Here is a 21,185-nt window from a genome sequence, read left to right on the forward strand (position 1 = left end):
ATTATTAAAAGGCTGTGGGCCCACTGTGATAAAATCCTATAAGGAATATTGTAGGAATATGAAATATATGAAGTAAATTCTTGTGGGCATGTATCCACATAGATAAATCTCAAACACATAATGTCAAACAAGAAAAAGCAAGTTACAGAGAAAAAAGCAAGTTACTTACAGAAAAAGCAACTAAGCAAGCTGTTATATAAACAGCTTGCTTAGTTAATGTATTTAAAGATACACAACACCATCTATTGTTTTGGCATCTATGTACACACATGCACACACAGAGATTTAAAGGTATAAATAAAATTAGAGTATATAAAGACAAGGATGGGAAGGGTATTTAAACTTCAGGACAGTGGTTCCCCCTGGGGAGAGAGACATGGAGGGAGATGATGGGTCAGGAAGCCTAAAAGAGGCTTCATCTCTGTTCATTTGATCCTAGTTGATGCCAGATGAGGGCGATTCAATGGGAACAAAGCCATGTCCCAGCTCTCACGGAGGAGACATGCTAGGAGGGAGACAGACAGAAGACAGAAAAATGCACTGTATATGTCGGGCGGTGAAAGTGCTAGCAAGAGAGGTTAGAGGCTGATGGAGGGAGGCTCTTTTAAAAAGGAAGTTCGGGGACGGTGTCTCAGATAAGGTGGTGCTAATGCAAAGACATGAATGACACAAGGAGCATGTGTTTATATGAGGAAAACTCCACAGCTATAAAATTTCATTTTGTTTTTTTAAGTAAATATGGCAAAATGTTAACATTTGTTCCATTTCAGTAGTGGGCTCGTGGTTGTTTTCTGAATGTTTGAAATTTTTCATAATAAAAGAAACAAGAAGATTAAAAAAAAAAAAAAAGCCCACTACTGTCAATTCTTGAAAGATTACAAGGAAGGATGTCAGACATTTCCAAATCCTTTCCAAATGGAGTATCTTGGGCCTGTGACTGCAGATACTATTTCCTTAGGGATCCTGCACATATCGGGGTCCCCCGAGAACAGTAATAACCCCAGTACTGGACAATGCTGCCCGGCCTTTAGGTTATGCATGCTTGCTTGCATACCCATCCACCCACCTGCCCACTAATTGATCTATCTATCCATCCCTCCATCCATCTTTGCCTCCCAAATAAAACAAAGGCTTGTTCAAACACAGAGTGTTCCCTGTTTGAAAGGGAGAGGGCAGATGATAACGAGACAATCCAGCACATCTGTTTTAAATAGAGGGAAAGGCATATACACAAAGTAAGTAGGGACACAAGATGTAAAGCAACATGAAGCATTGATGACATAAGACGGGACCTCTGAGAGCTGGAGGGGAAAACACACAGTGTCTGTACTGGTGAGCTAGAGAGCTGCCATTTACAACATGCTCCAATGTCACCCTTCTCCTTCCCTTCTCCCAAATAGAGGAATATGATATCTTAGTGATGTTTTGTTCCCACATGCACAGCAAAGCGGGAGGAGGGGAGGGAATCATAGCTACATGGATCTCTCAAACCCTTTTTTGGAAATAACATAAACTAACTAAGAAAATGTGAGAAAGCATATGGGGTGTCAGCTCTAGTGCTACACCTCTAGCAGGTATTTAATAAATATTTGGTGAATGGATGAATGTATATGCTGTTGCCTCACAGTCATATTACATAAATAATGTAGTCTTTTTTGGACTCAGAGTATTTCCCAGGTCACAAAAGTCTTTCAAAGGTCATGGCAAAGACTGTTGGTTTGCCCCAACATCTCTCTCTCTTTTATAAAAAACAATTATTTTTAGCCAGGTACATGAACATATGATGAGGTTCTAGACAATACATAAGCAATCATTTCCTTAGTGGAAGTGTCCTTGGGGTGGGGTGGGGGTCCCTTCCTCCACCTTCCTGCTATCTGGAATTTGGATGTGATGGCTGGAGCTTAAGTGGACATTTTGGACAATGAGATGGAAGCCACCTACCAAGGATGGCAGCACAAAAGGAGACAAAGACTAGCTCCTACCATCATTGAGTACAGGCAAACCTTGTTTCATTGTGCTTTGCTTTATTGCATTTTTCAGATACTGAGCTGTTTTTTTTGTTTTTTGTTTTTTTTTTTTTTTTACAAATTGAAGGTCTGTGGCAACTTTGAGTTGAGCAGGTCTATTGGTGCCATTCTTCCAGCAGCATTTGCCCACTTCATGTCTCTGTGTCACATTTTGGCAATTCTTGCAATATTTTGAAAGTTTGCCATTATTATGGGTTTTTTTTTTTTTTTTTTTTTTTTTTTGTCTTACACGGGCCTCTCACAGTTGTGGCCTCTCCCGTTGCGGAGCACAGGCTCTGGACGCGCAGGCTCAGCAGCCATGGCTCACAGGCCCAGCTGCTCTGCGGCATGTGGGATCTTCCCGGACCGGGGCACGAACCCGTGTCCCCTGCATCGTCAGGCAGACTCTCGACCACTGCGCCACCAGGGAAGCCCTGCCATTATTATTATATTTGTAACGGTGAACTGTGATCAGTGATCTTTGATGTTACTACTGCAAAAACATTATGACTCGCTGAAGGCTCAGATGATGGTTAAGCACTTTTTAGCAATAAAGTATTTTTTATTAAGGTATGTACATTGCTTTTTAGATGTAATGCTATTGCACACTTAATAGACTACATTATAATGTAAACATAACTTTTATATGCACTGGGAAACCAAAAAATGTATGTGATTTGCTTTATTGTGATACTCAGTTTATTGCAGTGATCTGAAACCAAACCCGCAGTATCTCTGAGGTATGACTGTACCACGCTAGTCTTGGACAGTCTATCTCTGTACTTGCACAGAGGAGATAAATAAACTTCTATTTTATTCAAAACCACTATATTTTAGTGAAATAAGCTTTTATTTTACTACAAGCTACCATTTTACTATCATCTATTTTCTCTCTAATGCAGCCAAATCTAATCCTAACAGATATACACATAGCATCTCTCCAACCAAAACCTTATAAAAAGTTTGTTATCATACTCATTTTATAGACAGGGAACTGAGCCCAGAGTAGATTAATTGACTCAGAAACACACAGAACCCAAGGCTTCTGCCTCTGAGCTAAACTTAGTACTCTTTTCCCTACACCACAGTTGCATTTTGGTGTGACTGATAGGGATTATGTACCAACACATAAAGTATATCAAGCAGGGACATATAAGGGTTGGTTGTGAAGGTGTTACATCAAAAATTCTGATCAGGTGCATGCTGGAGTAGGAAAGCCAGGAAGGAGTTTAGGAAGGGGCTGAAGAAGAAGGAGAATGTGGCCTGTGTTACACTCAGGGTGACTTTGGAAAGGACATAGCAAGAAACCCATAGCTGCCCTAGACTGACTGCCAGGAACATCTCTTGAAGCAGAAAGTTGGCAACTGACTTGACTACAACCAGCTATGCAACCTCCTGGGGAAAAAAGTCCCACCCAGCCCCCCAGGCTTCCACCCTAATTAAATAAAACATACATTTAAGCTCTTTGCATTTCTTTGAAAGTCAGTTGCAATGATAATACATCTATTAAACTACAAATGGAAAGTCCTCTGGCTGTCATAATTATATAGTTATTTAACATTTGAAACCAAAAGCAATATTTCCTTGGTAAAAATCACAGCTGACACAACTAATTGATCTAAAACATATGTTATATCCTTTTAATTTGCGCATATCTCTTAAGAATGATCTGGGCATGTGGTTATCTCTGCCCAATTCATTTTAAATATGAGTTACCTCTTTTCAACAAAGCTTTAAATGTTTTTTTCTGATTAAGGTATATTCTAATTATAAAAGAAATTAGAAAATAAAGAAGCCCAAAAAGCACCTGGAAACTTTTACTTGATTTTTACCCTAATCAAAACTAGCAATCAAAATTATTTTTCCATAAGTTATGATATGACATGTGGTTCATAAACCTAAGTAAAAAGACATGAAATTATATGATATTGCCCTCTAGAATCTCACTCATACACACTTCCAGTCTTAAATGCCGATGAATGGGGTCCCCCCTGAAATTCCTCCAAAGAAGAAAGCATGATGGTAAAAGAAAAGGACTCTACTGAGATGCCAACATCTCCCACCACCACGAGAAAGGCCCCTGTAATGTAATAAAATGTGGGAGCACCTCTCTGCTTATTACTATGGGTAGTAAGTACCACACCATTGAAGTATGCTCTATACTTATTCAAACAAATATAACAAGTGCATTTTAGCAGTCATATCCTTATACTGAATATGAACAACTTTGGAACCTGGTTTGTTGGCTTTCTTGTGCATGTGGCTTCTTGATATAAATGTATTAGTCTTTATCATTTATCAACACAATACTTGGTCAGTGTAAAAAAATCTTAATAACACATAAAGGAATAAAGAAAAAAGCGGAAATCCTACTACCCAGATTCAACCATAATTAACTTTTTGGACCTTTTCTTAAACTTATATGCACACATGACATATGCTGCTTAGCAACTGGCTGTTTTGCTCAAAAATATATCTTGAGGGACTTCCCTGGTGGTGCAGTGGTTAAGAATCTGCCTGCCAACACAGGGGACACCGGTTCGATCTCTGGTCCGGGAAGATCCCACATGCCGCGGAGCAACTAAGCCCATGCACCACAACTACTGAGCCAGTGCTCTAGAGCCCGTGAACCGCAACTACTGAGCCTGCATGCCACAACTATTGAAGCCCATGCACCTAGAGCCCGTGCTCCACAAGAGAAGCCACCGCATTGAGAAGCCTGCACACTACAAGGAAGAGTAGCCCCTGCTCGCTGCAATTAGAGAAAAGCCCGTGTACAGCAACGAAGACCCAATACAGCCAAAAAAAAAAAGACCTTGAAGATCTTACCCATCAATAAATATATGTAACAGGTAAAAATTGATACAAATCACCCTTTTTAAAGGTAGTATGATATTATCACATATGGATATACTATAACATATTTCAGAAATAAACTACTGGTAATTTCTAATCTCCTGTTATTATAAATCACATAGCAACAAGCATTTTTTGTATATATAGTTGTCCAGTGATTTCCCTTAGAGTAAATTCCCCAGCATGGTACTGCTCTGTCAAGGGATATACTCTGTTGAATGTTGATATAGATGTCAAACTGTCCTCCAAAGGCTAGTACAAATCACACTTTCCCCAAAAAGGCATCAAAGTGTCCCTTTGTCTACACCCTCCTTGAGATCTTATTTCCATCTTTGCTGATTTGACAAGTAAATAATGGCACCGTATGGCTATCATATGAATTCTTAGATCTCAGGTGAGATTGAGACTGGACACCCCTTCATATACGTGTTGGCTATCTACAGCCTCTTTGGTGAGTGGCCTCTGCATATTCTTTGCCCGTTTCTCTATTTGGGTGTTTATCTTTTCCTAAATAATTTGCAAGAGTTCTTTATATATATTAGGAACATTAACACTTTTCACATATATTGTACATACCTTTAGTTTATCTTTTAACCTTGTTTATGGAGATTTAATATATAGAAGTTTACAGTCTTTATATATTCAAAGATATCTTTTCCATTATGATGTTTATCTTTGCTATTATGCTTAGAAAGTCCTCCCTCACACCAGGATTAAAAAAGTATTTCCCCCCTTGTATTCCATTACTTTCATCTTTTTATTTTCTACCTCTAGAATTTATCTTGGTATAAGAAATTAGGGAAGGATTCAGCTTTTTACCAGCCAGTTGTCTCAACACCATTTATTAAATAATCCATTTCATTCTAGTAGTTTCAAATGCTTCCTTTATTGTATACCAAATGACCATATACACTTGAGTCTAATTCTGGACTCACGATATCTGCTTCACTGATTTGATTGTCTATTCCTATGCCAGTAACACATTGTTTTAATTTCTATACTTTTGTAATTTGTTTTACTATATTTGGTGAAATTCTCTCCTCACCGATTTTCTTTTTCAAGAGTTTCCTCATATATTTATTCCTCTGGATAAAGTTTAGAATGATCTTGTCAAGCTTCCCCAATCCAAGTCTTCCCACCCAAATCAAATGCACTGAATTTATACATTAATTTCTAACAAGTGAGTCTTCTTTCCATCTGAGAATGATGTAGCTCATTTATTCACATTTTCATCCTTCCCCCAAACTTAACAGCTAACGTGGAAAACCATAACCCTTTATCCCAAAGATGTTCACATTTTCAAGCTATTTACAAAGTAGATCTTTTAATTCAAGAGTTTTTTGTGCTGTAAAAATGTCTAGCAACTGTAAAATAATACTAATGCCATTATACTTGGAATTTTTCCATAGCTCCAAAATACCCATCTCTACTATCTGGAGGTTGCACGTCGAATACCCTTATAAGATTTCTCTTTCCCAGAGGAAGGCCAGTGCTGGAGAAATGGGGCCTCAGCTGCTAAGTGTCCCGAAGGACAATTAGGAATGATGCTAACCAGACCTGCCTTCACACATTGTAAATGCCCTGAAGCCACATCGCTGCAGCTTGCTCAGAGCCGTCTGTAGTTCATGAATCATTCTCTACAGGACGTAGGTCATGGCTTCCAAACCACAGCCCCACATCCTGGGCAGTGGTCCAACAAGGAGCAGGGTGACAGTATTGCCTGGCATACGCTGAGAGATGGGCACCTACCCTCAGGACAAAAAGCACCCCTCCCAGAGCTGTGAAGGGGCTGCCAGCCTACCCATGGGCCAGGGAGCCAGAAGTGCTGTCCAGGCTTGCAGAACACAGGTCACTGCTCTCCCCAGAACCCCGGACCCTCTGCTTCAGGACCATGCTTTAGATTTCCAGATGCAGGTGGCCAGAGAAACCTTAACTGCTAAATATTTGCTGATCTCATCCACAGTTAGCAAAACGGTGGCCGGCAAGCTGGATTTGGCCCACAGATGTGTTTTCTTTGGCCTGAATGATGTTGGATCATTTTTTTGGAACCAACATTTAACAATTTAGAGATTTCCTGTATTTTCTCTTAAAAACTTAAGTCTGGGCCACGCTGCGCCTGCATTCTTGTGCAGGAACATTCAGTGAGAGTTGAGAGGGTCATCACCCCCAGTGACAGTGTGCTTCTATATTGATGGGACTTTGCTTTGGGGGTTGTCCCCCGACCCTGGCTTGCAGCCTCCTTACTCCAAGCAGTTTCTGATTTAGGTCTAATTTAGAGGGTGTACAGGTCTCTAAGCTAACAAAACACCTCAAGTCTTTATCCCCATATCAAATTCCTCATTAAAAAAGAAAAAATCAAGTAAGATATATGTAGGTGAGGGAAAATACACAAAAATCTAGAAGTTTAAAAGCCCATGCTCGGGCTTCCCTGGTGGTGCAGTGGTTGAGAGTCCGCCTGCCGATGCAGGGGGTGCGGGTTCATGCCCCGGTCTGGGAGGATCCCGGGTGCCACAGAGCAGTTGGTCCCGTGAGCCATGGCCGCTGGGCCTGTGCATCCGGAGCCTGTGCTCCCAACCGGAGAGGCCACAACAGTGAGAGGCCCGTATACCACAAAATTTTTAAAAAAGCCTGTGCTCTACAGTTTGTAGTTCTCATGTTCTCATGACATGATAGAATGAAGCTGAGAAAAGTTTAGAGAGGACATTAAATTTATCACTCAAAGTTCTTTAGGTAGAGTCAGATTGCAGCCTTCTGGATGGATTCAAAAAATATATTCTATTTTTAAAAGAAATAACGCAAATTTCCAGTTATAAAATAAATAAGTCATGCGGATGTAATGTACAGCATGGTACCCATAGTTAATAATACTGTATTGCACATTTTAAAGTTGCTAAGAAAGTAGATCTTAAAAGTCATAATCATGAAAAAAATTTTTTGTAACTATGTATGGTGTATTTTTTGTAGGTATAGCAACACACACATGAGAACAAATTATAAATTTACTATTGATAATTTGTCCTATTTATTTAAAAAAATCCCCTCATCATACAATGTTGTTGATACAGTTTCTTTTTTCTCACTTGGATCTTAAGAATAGCAGGCCACCATCCCCTGAATTAACGCCCGTAGTCAAGAACCACAGCTTTAATGCTTTTCTCCCCTTTTTTCACTTTAAGTACTTTGCTCACTGAGCTTAGTTTTCATCTCAAGATTTATTCTAGTAGATGCACACATCATCCCTTCTTTCCCTGGAACTGCAGAGAGTAAGCAAAATGCACCAATATACTTGGGCCAGATCCTATTATGGCAAATAATAAACATTAACTGCTTGGCAAAATCTTTTTTTTTATATAAAATAGATGCATTAAGATAATCAACACAGGGACAACCCAACTGTGAAAAGGCATTTCTGAAACTATTGGGACAAAATAAAATTGAATATGCACTGTATATTAGGTGATACTGAGGAATTATTGTGAATTTTATTTAGTATGACAATGATTTTGTGTGTGTGTATATGTGTGTGTGTGTTCATTATCTGTTAGTGATACTTTAAAAAAGAAATAAACTCCATGGGTTTGCTATCACAGGGGACTTACAAATCTTAGAATTGTAGTTTTTCACAGTTTGTTTTTTTTTGTTTTTTGGTTTTTTTTGCAGTATGCTGGCCTCTCACTGTTGTGGCCTCTCCCGTTGCGGAGCACAGGCTTCGGACGCGCAGGCTCAGCGGCCATGGCTCACGGGCCCAGCCGCTCCACGGCATGTGGGATCTTCCCGGACCGGGGCACGAACCCGTGTCCCCTGCATCGGCAGGCAGACTCTCAACCACTGTGCCACCAGGGAAGCCCTTTCACAGTTTTAAGAGACTGTAAACATCACCTAGTCCAGGCATGGGAAGAAGATTTCAATTTATAGGCCAATTCCAATTTAATAGTGCTGTCCTGAGAATGAATTTAGGCCTTTAAGACTAAGAGGTGAAAAAAAGGTCATGAACCATTAGCAATACCAGCCAAGGGCACAAGACAGGAGAGTGGGGCAATGTGTGTTACTACTTCTAGCTACCTTTAGAATCTCTAGTCTAGTGGTCTTTCAGGGAACTTAATACTGTCAAGTCAACTCATTACTTCTTTAGACAGCTCTGTTAAGTTCTTTCTTATATTTGGACCTAAAATCTTATTTTCTGCAGCTTACAACCAAGAGACATATAAGAAGAGCTCCACTTTAACTTGACAGTGCTTGAACTATTTCAGACAGTTCTCCTGTCCTTCCCAAGTCTAAAACATCACCAGTTTCTTCAGCCATTCCTCACTGGGAATGGTTCCTTCCCCGTCTTCACCACTCGCTATTGACAGGCACCAATTCGTCTCTGTCCTTGTTTCAGTGCGGTGCATAGTAAAATGGTCTGTTGATGTCATGTTGTCAGGACATAATCCCCAAAATGCCTTTACTGAGTTCAAGTTCTGGCTTTCAGACTCTCTGCATTCATTTAGACTTTACATGCTCCACCTCAATTTAATTAGTCTGATGGAGGCTTCTAAATCTTTCTATTATCAGCTACAGCTGGGTCAACTTCAATGGATTTCTCAGAACATATAACTGTCTTCCCACCTTTCCAGCCCCTGGCATGCCACCGGCCAGAGAAACCACAAAAAAGACTCAGAGTACCCTTCTCGATCCTTCAGTGGCTCCTCAAATCCATCTACAGATTTTCAATCTTATGAAGAGAACTTTCAATCTTACAACTGAGAACTGAGGGCCACTACCTAAGCCAGAACTATTTGGCAACTTGTCCTCATTGGCAGAAATGAAAAATAGGCAACCACAAACTGGCTCAACATAAGCGATAAAGCAGGCCTAGTCATTCACTCAACAAGTGTTGCAAGGACTGGACTGAGCCACTGGGCAAATGAGAATGAATGACACAGCAATCATGTCATCAAACACAGAGTTTCTCAAAAGTAAAACACAGACATAAATAACTCAAGTAAAGTGATCAGTGAGGTGCGAAGAGCTATGGGAGTTGGGACGTGGCGCAGAAGGCAGCAGAAAGGAAGTTGAGAATCAGGAAAACTTACCAGAGGAAGTAGTAGGCCTGGAAGGGACAGGTGGGATTGGAACAGTGGAGAAGTGAGAAAAGAATAAAATACCAGTGGGTTGAGTAATTTGGTTTGGTTGATGCATAGGGTCCATGAATACTACTACCGGGAAGTAAAGTCTGGAAAAACACAGAGGCAAAGCTGGATGAGACTCTTCCTGTATCAGGATCAGCTAATCAAAAGGTATTTATACCAAAGAACAGGCAACCCATCAAAAGATACAGAAAGGTGGGGAAGAGAAAAGAAGGCAGAAAAGTCAGAACCTAAGGCAGAAAGGAAAAATTAAGTGAATAAATAGGGATAAAGAGAGAAAAGCAAAAGGTGAGAAGGGAAGACAAATACTGTTTTCCCACTAACAAGAGGCTCATCCACAATTTATTTCCCTTCCTTGACCCTGAAATGTACTGGAGCAGCCTCTCTTCTATCCTAAAATGAAACTCTAGGCTTAGATTTCTAATCCTTATTTATCTTCCATCTCCCTATGCCCTTATTTAACAACCACTTCCCCTAAACTGCCTAATCCACCTCCCACAAACAGTCCCTGTGACTGATCCCTACGGAGTGCTGGCAAAGGAAAATCGTGACATGGAGAGGACAGCTCAGTGTCTCCAACACACCTGATGATAGAGTAGGGGAGTAAATGATCTCTATGCTCACCTGAGAGAAGGGAACGGGAGACACGAAGAGGGAGTCTTAAGAGGTGAGAGTGGAGGAAAGGGGCTGTGGACCCAGAAAAGCCACACGATCAACATAAGGAACTCAGGCGCCCCTTGTGTGTGTTCATTCACTCATCTAACCACTCATTCATTCATTTATTCCTCTCCCTCCCTTTATCCCACCCTTTTCTGCCACCACACATCCAACAGGCTACAAGTAAAAATCAACCTCCTCAGTAGTCTAATTAGTCCCTCATGATTAGGCCCCTACATAGTGTCCTGGATTTTCCCTCAGAAAAACACCAAGGTATGATTTCTCATTTGTTGCCTTCTCTGCCATGATGCAAGCTCACGAGGGAAAGAGCTATCTTCTCACTGCTGTATCCCTACCACCTAACACAGGGTCTGAACTCAGTAAGTAACTGTCAAATGAACAAGACACTGTACAGACAAGTAAGAGGTATTCCCTAGAATTCTCTCAGACCATATATTGATGTGGCCAAAATTGCTAACTGTTCACCCAAGTCCCTGTTCTCTGACTCTTTGGGGCCACAGCTACACTAATTTCCCAACCTCCCTTGTAGGTAAGATTGGCACGTGACTGAGTTCTGGGCAGTGGGTCGTGGGTGGAAGTGATTAAGTCACTGCCAAGTGGACCCATAAAAATCCTCCCATGCTTTGCCTCCACACTCTTTTTTCCCTTCTGGTTGGACCAGAGACAAACCCCTTGAGTGACCTTAGAAGCTACATGTTGATACCTGGGACTCTATGTGGAAGAGAGCCACCCCTCTAATCTGTTCATAAGAGAATCAACCTTCTCCTATGTTTGAGCCATCAGACACTTAGGAATCTACATGCTCAGGAGTAAACCTCTCTAATTCAGTCACACAGTTAGGTGACAACTCAGGTTAAGCTCCCCTAATCTTTACCAGCCAGAGGACGTTTGTCACTTACCTAAGCAGAAATAAAGGCCATTCAGAGGACAGTACAATCTTTCTTGGGATGTATGACTGAACAAGAGTCCCGTTGGCTCATGATCATCAGGAAAAGCCACAAAACAGGCTGGGCAAATTCTGGTGATGTCAGAACCATAGATGATCAGCTTCCCTTGCCTCGCCTCCTCTCAGAAGTACAGGGCCCCGCAGGCCCTGCACAAGTGCCCAACTGCCCTCTCAAGGAGTCTGGCCCTGGCCTCATCTGTGCTTACCTTGCAAAAATGTCACAGCACATTGCTCCGCTGTTCTCAGTGCCAGCTGGTGAGAAGTGGCCCAAAGGTTTTTCAAAAAGCCACAGCAACCTACACTGCCACAGAACAACGGCTGCACCAATGACTCGCCTTCTGAATAAAGCCGACCAGATAGAGATGCAACCTCAGACAGAATTCATTTCCCGGTGGCAAAGCTCTTCTTACCCCATGTGTCTGACTCTGTTGTTCCTACTGAACACCAGAGACTTCAAAGAAAACTCCTCCCCCCGAACGGACTGGAGCATTTAAGTAATTGAGTTACATTAAGAAAATTAGTAGCATGTACTGTACATAACTGCCTGTTTAATCTAGGTCTAGAAAACTATTAACAGGGTAAATGATTGACTAACTCTTTTCACCTTTCTTCATTGCAGGTTTCTTTATTTCAAGAACTTCCAGATCCAGTGGTTCTTAATCTTTGGGGGGTCAAAGACCCGTTTAAGAATTTGATGAAATGCCTTGACCCTTTCACAGAAAAAAAAAATATGTCCACAAGTGCACACACATATTACATACGATTTCAGGGTGCACACAGAATGCCAAGTCCATCCACTGATCCCAGGTTCATGGACCCTCCAGAGCAGAGGGCAGCAAAATGTCCCTCTAAAGGGCCAGAGAGTGAACATTTTGGGTTTTTCAGGCCACATATTGTCTCTGTCACAGCGACTCGACTCTGCTGCTGCTGTATGAAAGCTGCACTGCCCGTACTCCAACCCAACTTTACTTGTAGATATCAGAATTTGAATTTCATAGAGTTTTCCTGTGCCACAATATTTCTTTTTTTCATTCTTTTTTCAGCTATTTAAAAAATAAAAACCATTCTTAGCTGGTAGTCTGTACGAAAACAGGTGACAGAGCATAGTTTGTCGATCCCTGCTGTAGGGCAAGGGTTCTAGATGTACACATTTTCTGTCTCTATTTTCACTAATTTCTAATGGAAACTCCACGTTTCTTCGCATTACGAATGCAGGCAGCAAACCTCAGTAGTGGCAGCAGAAATCACATCCATACCACATTACAGTGGTAGCACAAAATATTCAGTAGGCTCACCACTATTTTTAAATTATGGTCACTATTAGATCTCCTACTGTATCTTGCCGTTTAAATGTGCTGATAAACACATATATTATTATAGGAAAAATTTGATTTGATAACTGAATTTCAATATAATTGATTTCCTATTCGAACCCTATATATTTTATTTAGTGCATTTAAAAACAGAATTCTGAGAAGCAGGACAGGGCTTTCACCAGACACCAAAGAGGTCCATGGCACAGAAAAGGTTAAGAGGGTCTGAGCCGGCAAAGCCAGGGCATCTCCTACCAGAGCATTCACATCTTCCGTTTTGTAGATGAGCATCCGTATCTCCTCTGGATCACCGCTGAAGATTGCTTGGACCAATGGTGGCTGTAAACACAGGAGAATTTGAATTAGAACTATAATTAAATAATTGGATTGCATTCAGATGCAGATGGCTAGAAGATACGTTCCCCAAAAAGTTTATTCAACAATTATCAATTGGCAGACAAAGATGAATATGGCTCAGGCTCACCCTCACTCGAAGTCTAGTAGGGGGTGTATTTGCATAAAGAATTAACTATAATATGATTTGAAAGCCATGACAGACAGTCACATCTAACCTGGGGCTAGGAGTATAGCATGAAAATCACCCCTAGTTGAAGATGTCCTTGAAAGGCCCTTAAATTACCCATCAAGGAAACTACCAAATCTATGCTTTTGTGCATAGAGTCCCCTGTCCTTCCCCCATCTCTCATTAGACAATGTACCCTGGTCCCTTTAAACAATTCTGTTCCTAGAGGATGTTAATGGCCACGTTTCTGGCCTCCTGAACAATTCTTTGTCAATGTTTGGACAACCCTTTAAATCATTCCTGAATGCTTCCCATCACTTTAGCCAACAAGCACTGAGTGTTTTAGACGTGATTACTTCCCATCTATTTAAAGTAAGTGGTTATTCAACGCTAACATTTCTGTTTGTCATCTGTAGTGGAACAAAAAATTTTTTTAAAAATAAAGTAAGTGGTACAATGGCGGGGTGGGGAGCAAGAAGGGAGGCATCACTGAGCAGGTATCATTGAACTCACCTATATTAAACAAGACCCAACATATGGTAGAAGGATTTGTAAAGCCTGATGGAAACCCAGCTGAAAGAGAAACTGTCTCTGTTTGGGTGGTAGGGTGAGAAGAGTATCCAGAAAAGCTTCATGGAAGGCACCTTAATGAATGGGTTTGAGTGTGTAGACAGGGAAGGAAGGACATGCAGGCAGAAAGATCGTGGTGTGCAAAGGTGTGGGTATGCAAATCTATGTTACAAATGCTGCCATCAACCTGGTGACCAGGCGTGGGCTCAGAGGTTGGTGTTGGGCTTGCCCACATGGTGAAGGATCCTGTTCAAAGACAGTTCTGCCACTTGCCAGCTACATGTGGAGCTCACTTCCCACGTGTAATCTGGGGCCGAACATGATCTTTGCTGCCCAGACCCTCAAACGATTGGTATTAGGAACAAATGAGATAATATATGGGAAAACCCTCTGTAACTCTACAACCCTATACAAATAACAGATGTTTTCACTAAGAAATGTTTACGATGCCAATACAGGCTATTTGACTATTTTTTTCCAAACTTTAAAAACCTTGGCAATAACACACACACACACACACACACACACACACACACACACACACACACACACACTTACAACTTTTGGAAATATTTTAGTCCTAGTAGGCAATAGGATGATGGCAGTTTCTCAAACTTATCTGATGGTAAGAAATCACCTGAGATGCTTGTTAAAACTGTATTCCCAGATCCCTTCCCTGGAGATTCTGGGGTGGGATCTGAGAACCTAGATTTTTTAATAAACACCCACTTAGTTCTTGGGAACTGGAGAGCACTGGCCTAAGGTGACATGGGTAGCATTATCTGCCTCAACCTCTCCCTGTGCAATCTATGTGAGACTCCAAGTCCTGATTTTCCCTACAAACTTTCTTTTCTTTTTTACCTGCCTGTTGCCTCTCTTACATGTTTTGATGGTGTTCCTTGTTATTTGGGGGGACCAATATAAGTATTGTCAGTAGGACTATAGTAAGATTCCCTGAGGAAACATTATATAAAAAATGTTAAATTGCAGGTAAATATTTCCATACGCCAGGAATTTGGCCACAGTTTTCCCTCTGCCATCGAAGTTTCCAGCGAGTGGACATTTGTATCTCTTTTTTGTCCCCTATACTCTCTTAATCCTACCTTCTTGCCAAGGTGTACGATTCAAAGATAGTTTCTCAAATTGCCAACAATTAAGTAGCAGGAAAGAAGCCTTGAAAAGGATGCAAGTTTGACTAGTTTGGTGTCAGCTGGCACTCTGCCCAAGACAAGGACTTCCTTCCCACACTTGCTGACTACCTGCTAATCACATCTCAAGGCTATCTGCCCCATGGCAAGGACCCTATTTCATGTAAAACAGGCAGTCACACAAAGTCAGGATTTCAACAAAAATACTGAATCTTGTGTATCTATTTCATAATTCTCTATCTGCTCTGCTTGTGGCCAAACGCTTGTGTATACTTCTCTGCCTTTTTGAACCTGAAGAGAAAGCAAATAACAAACCCCAATAACCATGGGATGACAAGCAAGAGGCAGACAAGATTTCAGTGTTGAGTCCACAGTGGTCAATCAACAGTTGAGAAGTTAAGATTCTGAGAAACAAACCCATCCCAGTTTAATGCACCACTAGTTAGTCACTTTAAGGAAACAGAGCTAGCTAGGTAAGCAAAGCCTCTCTTCACTCATGAATCTAAGGAATGCGTGAAGATATTCAGTCCTCACACCCCTCAAGAAAGACAAGGGTTCCAAGCTATGGCTGGAATGTTCCCAAGGAGAGCCACCCTGTAATGCTGCCAGACAAAGAAGCCAGCACAGTCCTTCTTCAGGGGGTGGTATGTGGAGCTTCCCAGTCCTGGTCTCTGAGACTGTTGGAGGGTCTCATCAGTGCAGAGAATTCCCAGCAGAGAATGGTATGCACACTTCCCCAATGCCTCCCAGCTTCCCTCTGCTAAAAGCTGCTTTGGGAAGCGTTGTCAACACCCAGAATTCCTGGCATCCATTGGGAAGAAGCTGAGCCATTGTTGTAACTCTTCCAGAGCTGTAGTCACTACATACATGAATATACCCACAGGTACACGCCTACATTTGCACATGCATGTACACATCTGTATCTACATTCATGGGTGTATACACAGAGATACATGCTGATTCACTCACGAATCCCTCACACTCCCTGTGGAATAGAAAAGTGCCGGTTCCCCAAAGCCCAAAGTCTTGCTAAATGGACATCTCCGCCCCAGCTGGGCTGTGCGGCCACTGTGACTGACTCATCGTCTTCACAACTGTTAATCCAGGCATTATGAGATTCCAAACCAGAACTTCACAGATACATGCTTTGCTTGAACGGAAACCGTGTGTTTGCATGGATGTAGTTCTTGAACTAAATTTCTGTAACTCTTGAGCCAGTGGTATTTAAAAAAAAAACAAACCAGTATGGGTGTTTCTTTTTTTTCTCCACACTCCCAAATAAAACATGCTCATAGAACACTTTGGCATTCCCTTTTGTTGGGATTTTAATCAGATCCTGCTCTCTTATTTTTCCCTAAGTAAACACTTGCCCTGAGAATAAATATTTTGAAAAATATTTCTAAATACTGTCGCTATTACATGATTTTAAGAAAGGGGGGATATTCTAAATGCAATATTCTTGCTCATAAGTACGAAGTACTTACATTATGTTGACTAATAATTTGGCGATCACTGTATCTTTTACACCTTTTGTCTTGACCTTGATAAGGCCTTACTTGAAAAAGAACAGAGTCCTAAGCCTTGGCATGTACAAAAATTTTTATAAGTTTCACACATTTCAACGCTAGCATATACAAAATAGGAGTGCTTTGTGTGCAAATTTGAATAAACACAAATTTATTACAAGGGTCAAAGTTGTGAAAAACAAATAGTGGCAGGAAAAAGAGATTCTGATGAGGTGAAACCATTGGTTATTGTTCCCTAAAGAAACTTAAATTCTTAAGAAGAGATATACAGTAATTTCAGCTTCAATTACTGGAATTTTTTTTTTTTTAGCATGTTTAGCAGCTGTACACTGGAAATGACTGCCATGTGCTGTGGATATTGGCAAAGTCCCTCATGTAGATCGAGAAGGTAGAAGGATATTTTCTGGGCCTACTTTACCAATGGCACAAGTGGAAGTCAACATTCAGATGGGACCAGTTCTTGTCTTTCAATATCACCAACTCCCAGCACTCTACCATCTTTGCCAGGAGCTGCCTTCTAGAGGTGACTGTCTGCCAGGCTGATGACATTTGACCCCTCTAAGACAGAAGTGCAGAGCAGAAGCTGCTTGAATTTGGCAGCCACTATGAACGAAGTAGCCAACCTTGCTGACACTAGGAACTGAAAATTTATCAGCAAAAAGCCAATTTTGCTACCCACATCCCCTATCAGCCCACTCAATGCAATATTTTTCTATTTTATTCTCAGTCTTTGAGAACAAACTAGGAAAATATCCAATTCCCCAAAATAAGATGCTAAATCAAATATGTACTGGTAAGTGTTCACAAACTTTGAAGTAGAGTTACAATTCCACTAGGGGGAGCAAGATGGTAATTTGTTACCTGGGAGATAAGAGTAAATGTTCAGGTTGCGTAATAAGGTAGCTGGAGGATCCACTTTATTCAAGGCATAAAAGAGCTTAAGCTTCTGAGAGAGCACTTAGTAATAAGTAAACACTAACATTATTATACCCCAAAACAAAAATTTTTAAACCTTTCCTATTAATTCCTGAGGGTCCAGGTTTTTAGGAAGTAAGAATAAAGCTATTTAAAACCCAGGTGTTAAAGAATTATTTTCATCATGTGCAAAACCCAATTCAATTATTTCCTCAATTGCACTTTTAAAAAGTGCTACTAGTGGCATCAGATATGCCACTGGTTTAGGAATAAAGCCCATCAGGGGTTCTATGAAGAAAGCACGGCTGGTTTAGAGGATCTACTCCATCTTGTCCTGCAATGAGGTCGTGGGTCACCCCTCCAAAATCTCCTAATGAAACCATCAATTCGATTTTGGCTAAAACCACTGTATAGTGCATTTCACCTTCTCTTTGTCAGAGCTGCGTGTTCTTTACTAACACTTTGGCTTTGGAAGATAAACAGAGTGATAAGAGGCTGTCACTGAGCATCTGGATACAGTCCATGGTAAGAAGTCCAAGAAGATGCTCCCGCATTACATTCCAAATTCTTGGTGTGTTGCTTGTGTTTTTCTGATTAGATTGGGTAATTAAAGACTCCAAGTCTAAAAGAAAACATCTTGCATTCTAATCAGGAGTGGGTGTTGGGAGTCAATCAATAGCCAAGAGGGAAAAATGATATTCCTAAACATCTGTCCACACTTAAGTATTCTGAGTACAGAATGTCGTTAAAGCAGGATGGGAGCCTGTTATTAGTAGCTAATAGCTGATGCAGCAATAATCTGGCCGTATGAAACCATCAACGTATATGAACATGTTGAAACACTTCATTAGGTAACAACTGGTTTCTGTGTAAGGCAGTGCTTACATTTTTACAAAAGGATAATAAAAATTTGTTCCAGTCACCAGATTTAATGGACAGAACTTGTTAGCTCTACTCATGTGGCTCCTGCTGTGTGATCCACTGAAAGGATGCCATTGGGTGCTTCCTGAATATAGATCACTCTACTTAGGGAGAAGTTCACTCCATTATAGAAAGACAGTGATGATCATAAAATCAAAATCTGTTTCCCTTAAGAACGGTACAGGGCTTCCCTGGTGGCGCAGTGGTTGAGAATCCGCCTGCCGATGCAGGAGGCACGGGTTCGTGCCCTGGTCCGGGAAGATCCCACATGCCGCGGAGCAACTAAGCCCGTGATCCATGGCCGCTGAGCCTGTGCGTCCGGAGCCTGTGCTCCGCAACGGGAGAGGCCACAACAGTGAGAGGCCCGCATACCGCAAAAAAAAAAAAAAAAAAAAAAAAAGAACGGTACAAAATATACCGAGTCCTCATCAACATTTTTTTTTTTTTTTTTTTTTTTTTTTTTTTTTTACGGTATGCGGGCCCCTCACTGTTGTGGCCTCTCCCGTTGTGGAGCACAGGCTCCGGACGCACAGGCCTAGCGGCCATGGATCACGGGCTTAGTTGCTCCGCGGCATGTGGGATCTTCCCGGACCAGGGCACGAACCCGTGTCTCCTGCATCGGCAGGCGGATTCTCAACCACTGCGCCACCAGGGAAGCCCCTCATCAACATTTTTAATGCAAGACTACATGTCTGAAAATGTCTCCTACAAACTATGCTGCAGAGCGTCTATAATATTTCCGATTATTAAAAACAGAAGAAGCATAAAAGTCCAAGTATCAGTAATACCCTCCCTATATGTAACTATTTATTAACTTTATACTTAAACACTGTGAAAGAAGAACTATATTTAATCAGAAAGTGGAAAAATTAATTTATCTAACCTTTTCCAAAATGAAAAAAACACATAGGCATTGACTATGATATAGTTATTCAAGGACCAGTTATTCAGTTTTTGGGAAATTCACATCCTTTGTCGCACCTTCCTTTCCTGAGATCCTCCTTGGCTATTTCTCTGCTTTTTAAGAGCACTCATTAGCACCTTCACCAGAGGAGAGCTGGTCCCAGGGAAAATGAAACCCAGGCATGTCAACTTTGCTACTAGTTACTCACAAAAGGTTAGGTAAAAGGAAATGACAAAACAACAGTATTGGTTAGCTTGAAATCTGGATGCAATGTTAATTTTACATACCTGAGATCTCTCCTTTTTTCTGCCACAGGAGGGAGATTCCTCCTATGTTTGGTATCAGATTGACTTGGAATTAAATCTTAGCCATAGTTTCCTCATCTACAAAGTAGGGCTATTGTAGCCATTTTATAAGATGTGTTTAAGAAATGACATAATATATGCAGTGCCTCCTCTACAGGGCCAATGCTCAATAAAAATAGTGATTAGTGTTGATTTTGAGGTAACAAGCTCAAAAACTTTCATAGACAAGTGCATTCATGTCCATTCATCCTACAGTAGGAAAAATAAGGGATCCAGGGAGATTTCCTTACAAATTACAGAGCATATAAATCAAGTTAGGATTATAACCCACTCAACACCACCAGTAAAGCGGAGGGGCCCATCACACTGGGGAAAAAAGCGTTTACATACAGGAAGGGGAGTAAAAATCACACTGAGCTTGATTTGGCCTCTGTTACCCTGGCCAACCTCAAAAATGTTGCACAACCTCTCTGTACTCAGGGGTCTAATCTATAAAACCAAAATAACAGCAACTCACCTGAATAATACATCATCTCTCTTGACTAATCCAGCTGTGCCACATATTTATGTCCACTGGATGGGACGTGAAATCATAATTTTACCATTTAAGGTTATTATAAACAAGCACGATTATACTTTTCCTTTATGCTCTCCTGATGGTCATAAAGGAGATTAATCCCGTTTGGAGCTGTGAGGGGGTCGAATGATTTGCCTGTTAGTAGCAAAGTTGAGACTAGGATTTAGTTTTCCAGATTCTCCCACTTCAGTACTTTCTCTCTCTCACATGTCATGTTAATATAATACAATAAATACAATAGAATACAATTAATACAGAATATATTATACATCATTCTTAACCAGTAATTCAGCCTCAATTTCAATTAACTTTCTATGGAGAAATTTACACCTAAAAACTCACTAAGGGAAAATGCTACCATATCTATTCTCTCTCTATGTGTGCATGTATACATCATGTAGACGACATACGTATATATATTTCTAGATACAGTCACTCCTAACAAAATAACTAACAATAAAAAAATCTTGCCAAAAGTTAGAAAACAAATAGCTACAATCTTTCAAACTTGGGGTGGGGGGCACGGTCCGTGTGGATTGACTTATCAGAAAGGAGACGTAGGTATTAAGCTGGATTTTGAATGAGACTGTGGAGAATATCTTTCATGCTGGAGAATAGTAGATGATGAGGTTAGGGAAAAAAAAAAACAAAAAAAAAAACTAGGTTCGGGGAAGCTCCACGCCAGCAGAAGGAGATATTTGTTTGTTTGTTTAACATCTTTATTGGAGCATAATTGCTTTACAGCGTTGTGTTAGTGTCTGCTTTATAACAAAGTGAATCAGCTATATGCATACGTATATCCCCATATCCCCTCCCTCTTGCGTCTCCCTCCAACCCTCCTTATCCCACCCCTGTAGGTGGTTGCAAA

General features: G+C 40.9%; 1 protein-coding gene across 7 annotated transcripts in view; it reads right to left on the minus strand.

Moving 5' to 3' along the window:
- Nucleotides 1-21,185, minus strand: part of ANKRD44 (ankyrin repeat domain 44) — a 323,674-nt gene that overhangs the window by 184,085 nt on the left and 118,404 nt on the right. For all 7 annotated transcript variants that reach the window (XM_067026492.1, XM_067026494.1, XM_067026491.1 and 4 more), the window contains exon 2: nucleotides 13,184-13,267. In XM_067026492.1, coding sequence (XP_066882593.1) covers nucleotides 13,184-13,267 — 84 coding nt within the window. The remainder of the gene's footprint in view (nucleotides 1-13,183; nucleotides 13,268-21,185) is intronic.

This window comes from Kogia breviceps, chromosome 2, assembly GCF_026419965.1.
Source record: "Kogia breviceps isolate mKogBre1 chromosome 2, mKogBre1 haplotype 1, whole genome shotgun sequence".
Classification (NCBI taxonomy): Eukaryota; Metazoa; Chordata; class Mammalia; order Artiodactyla; family Physeteridae; genus Kogia; species Kogia breviceps.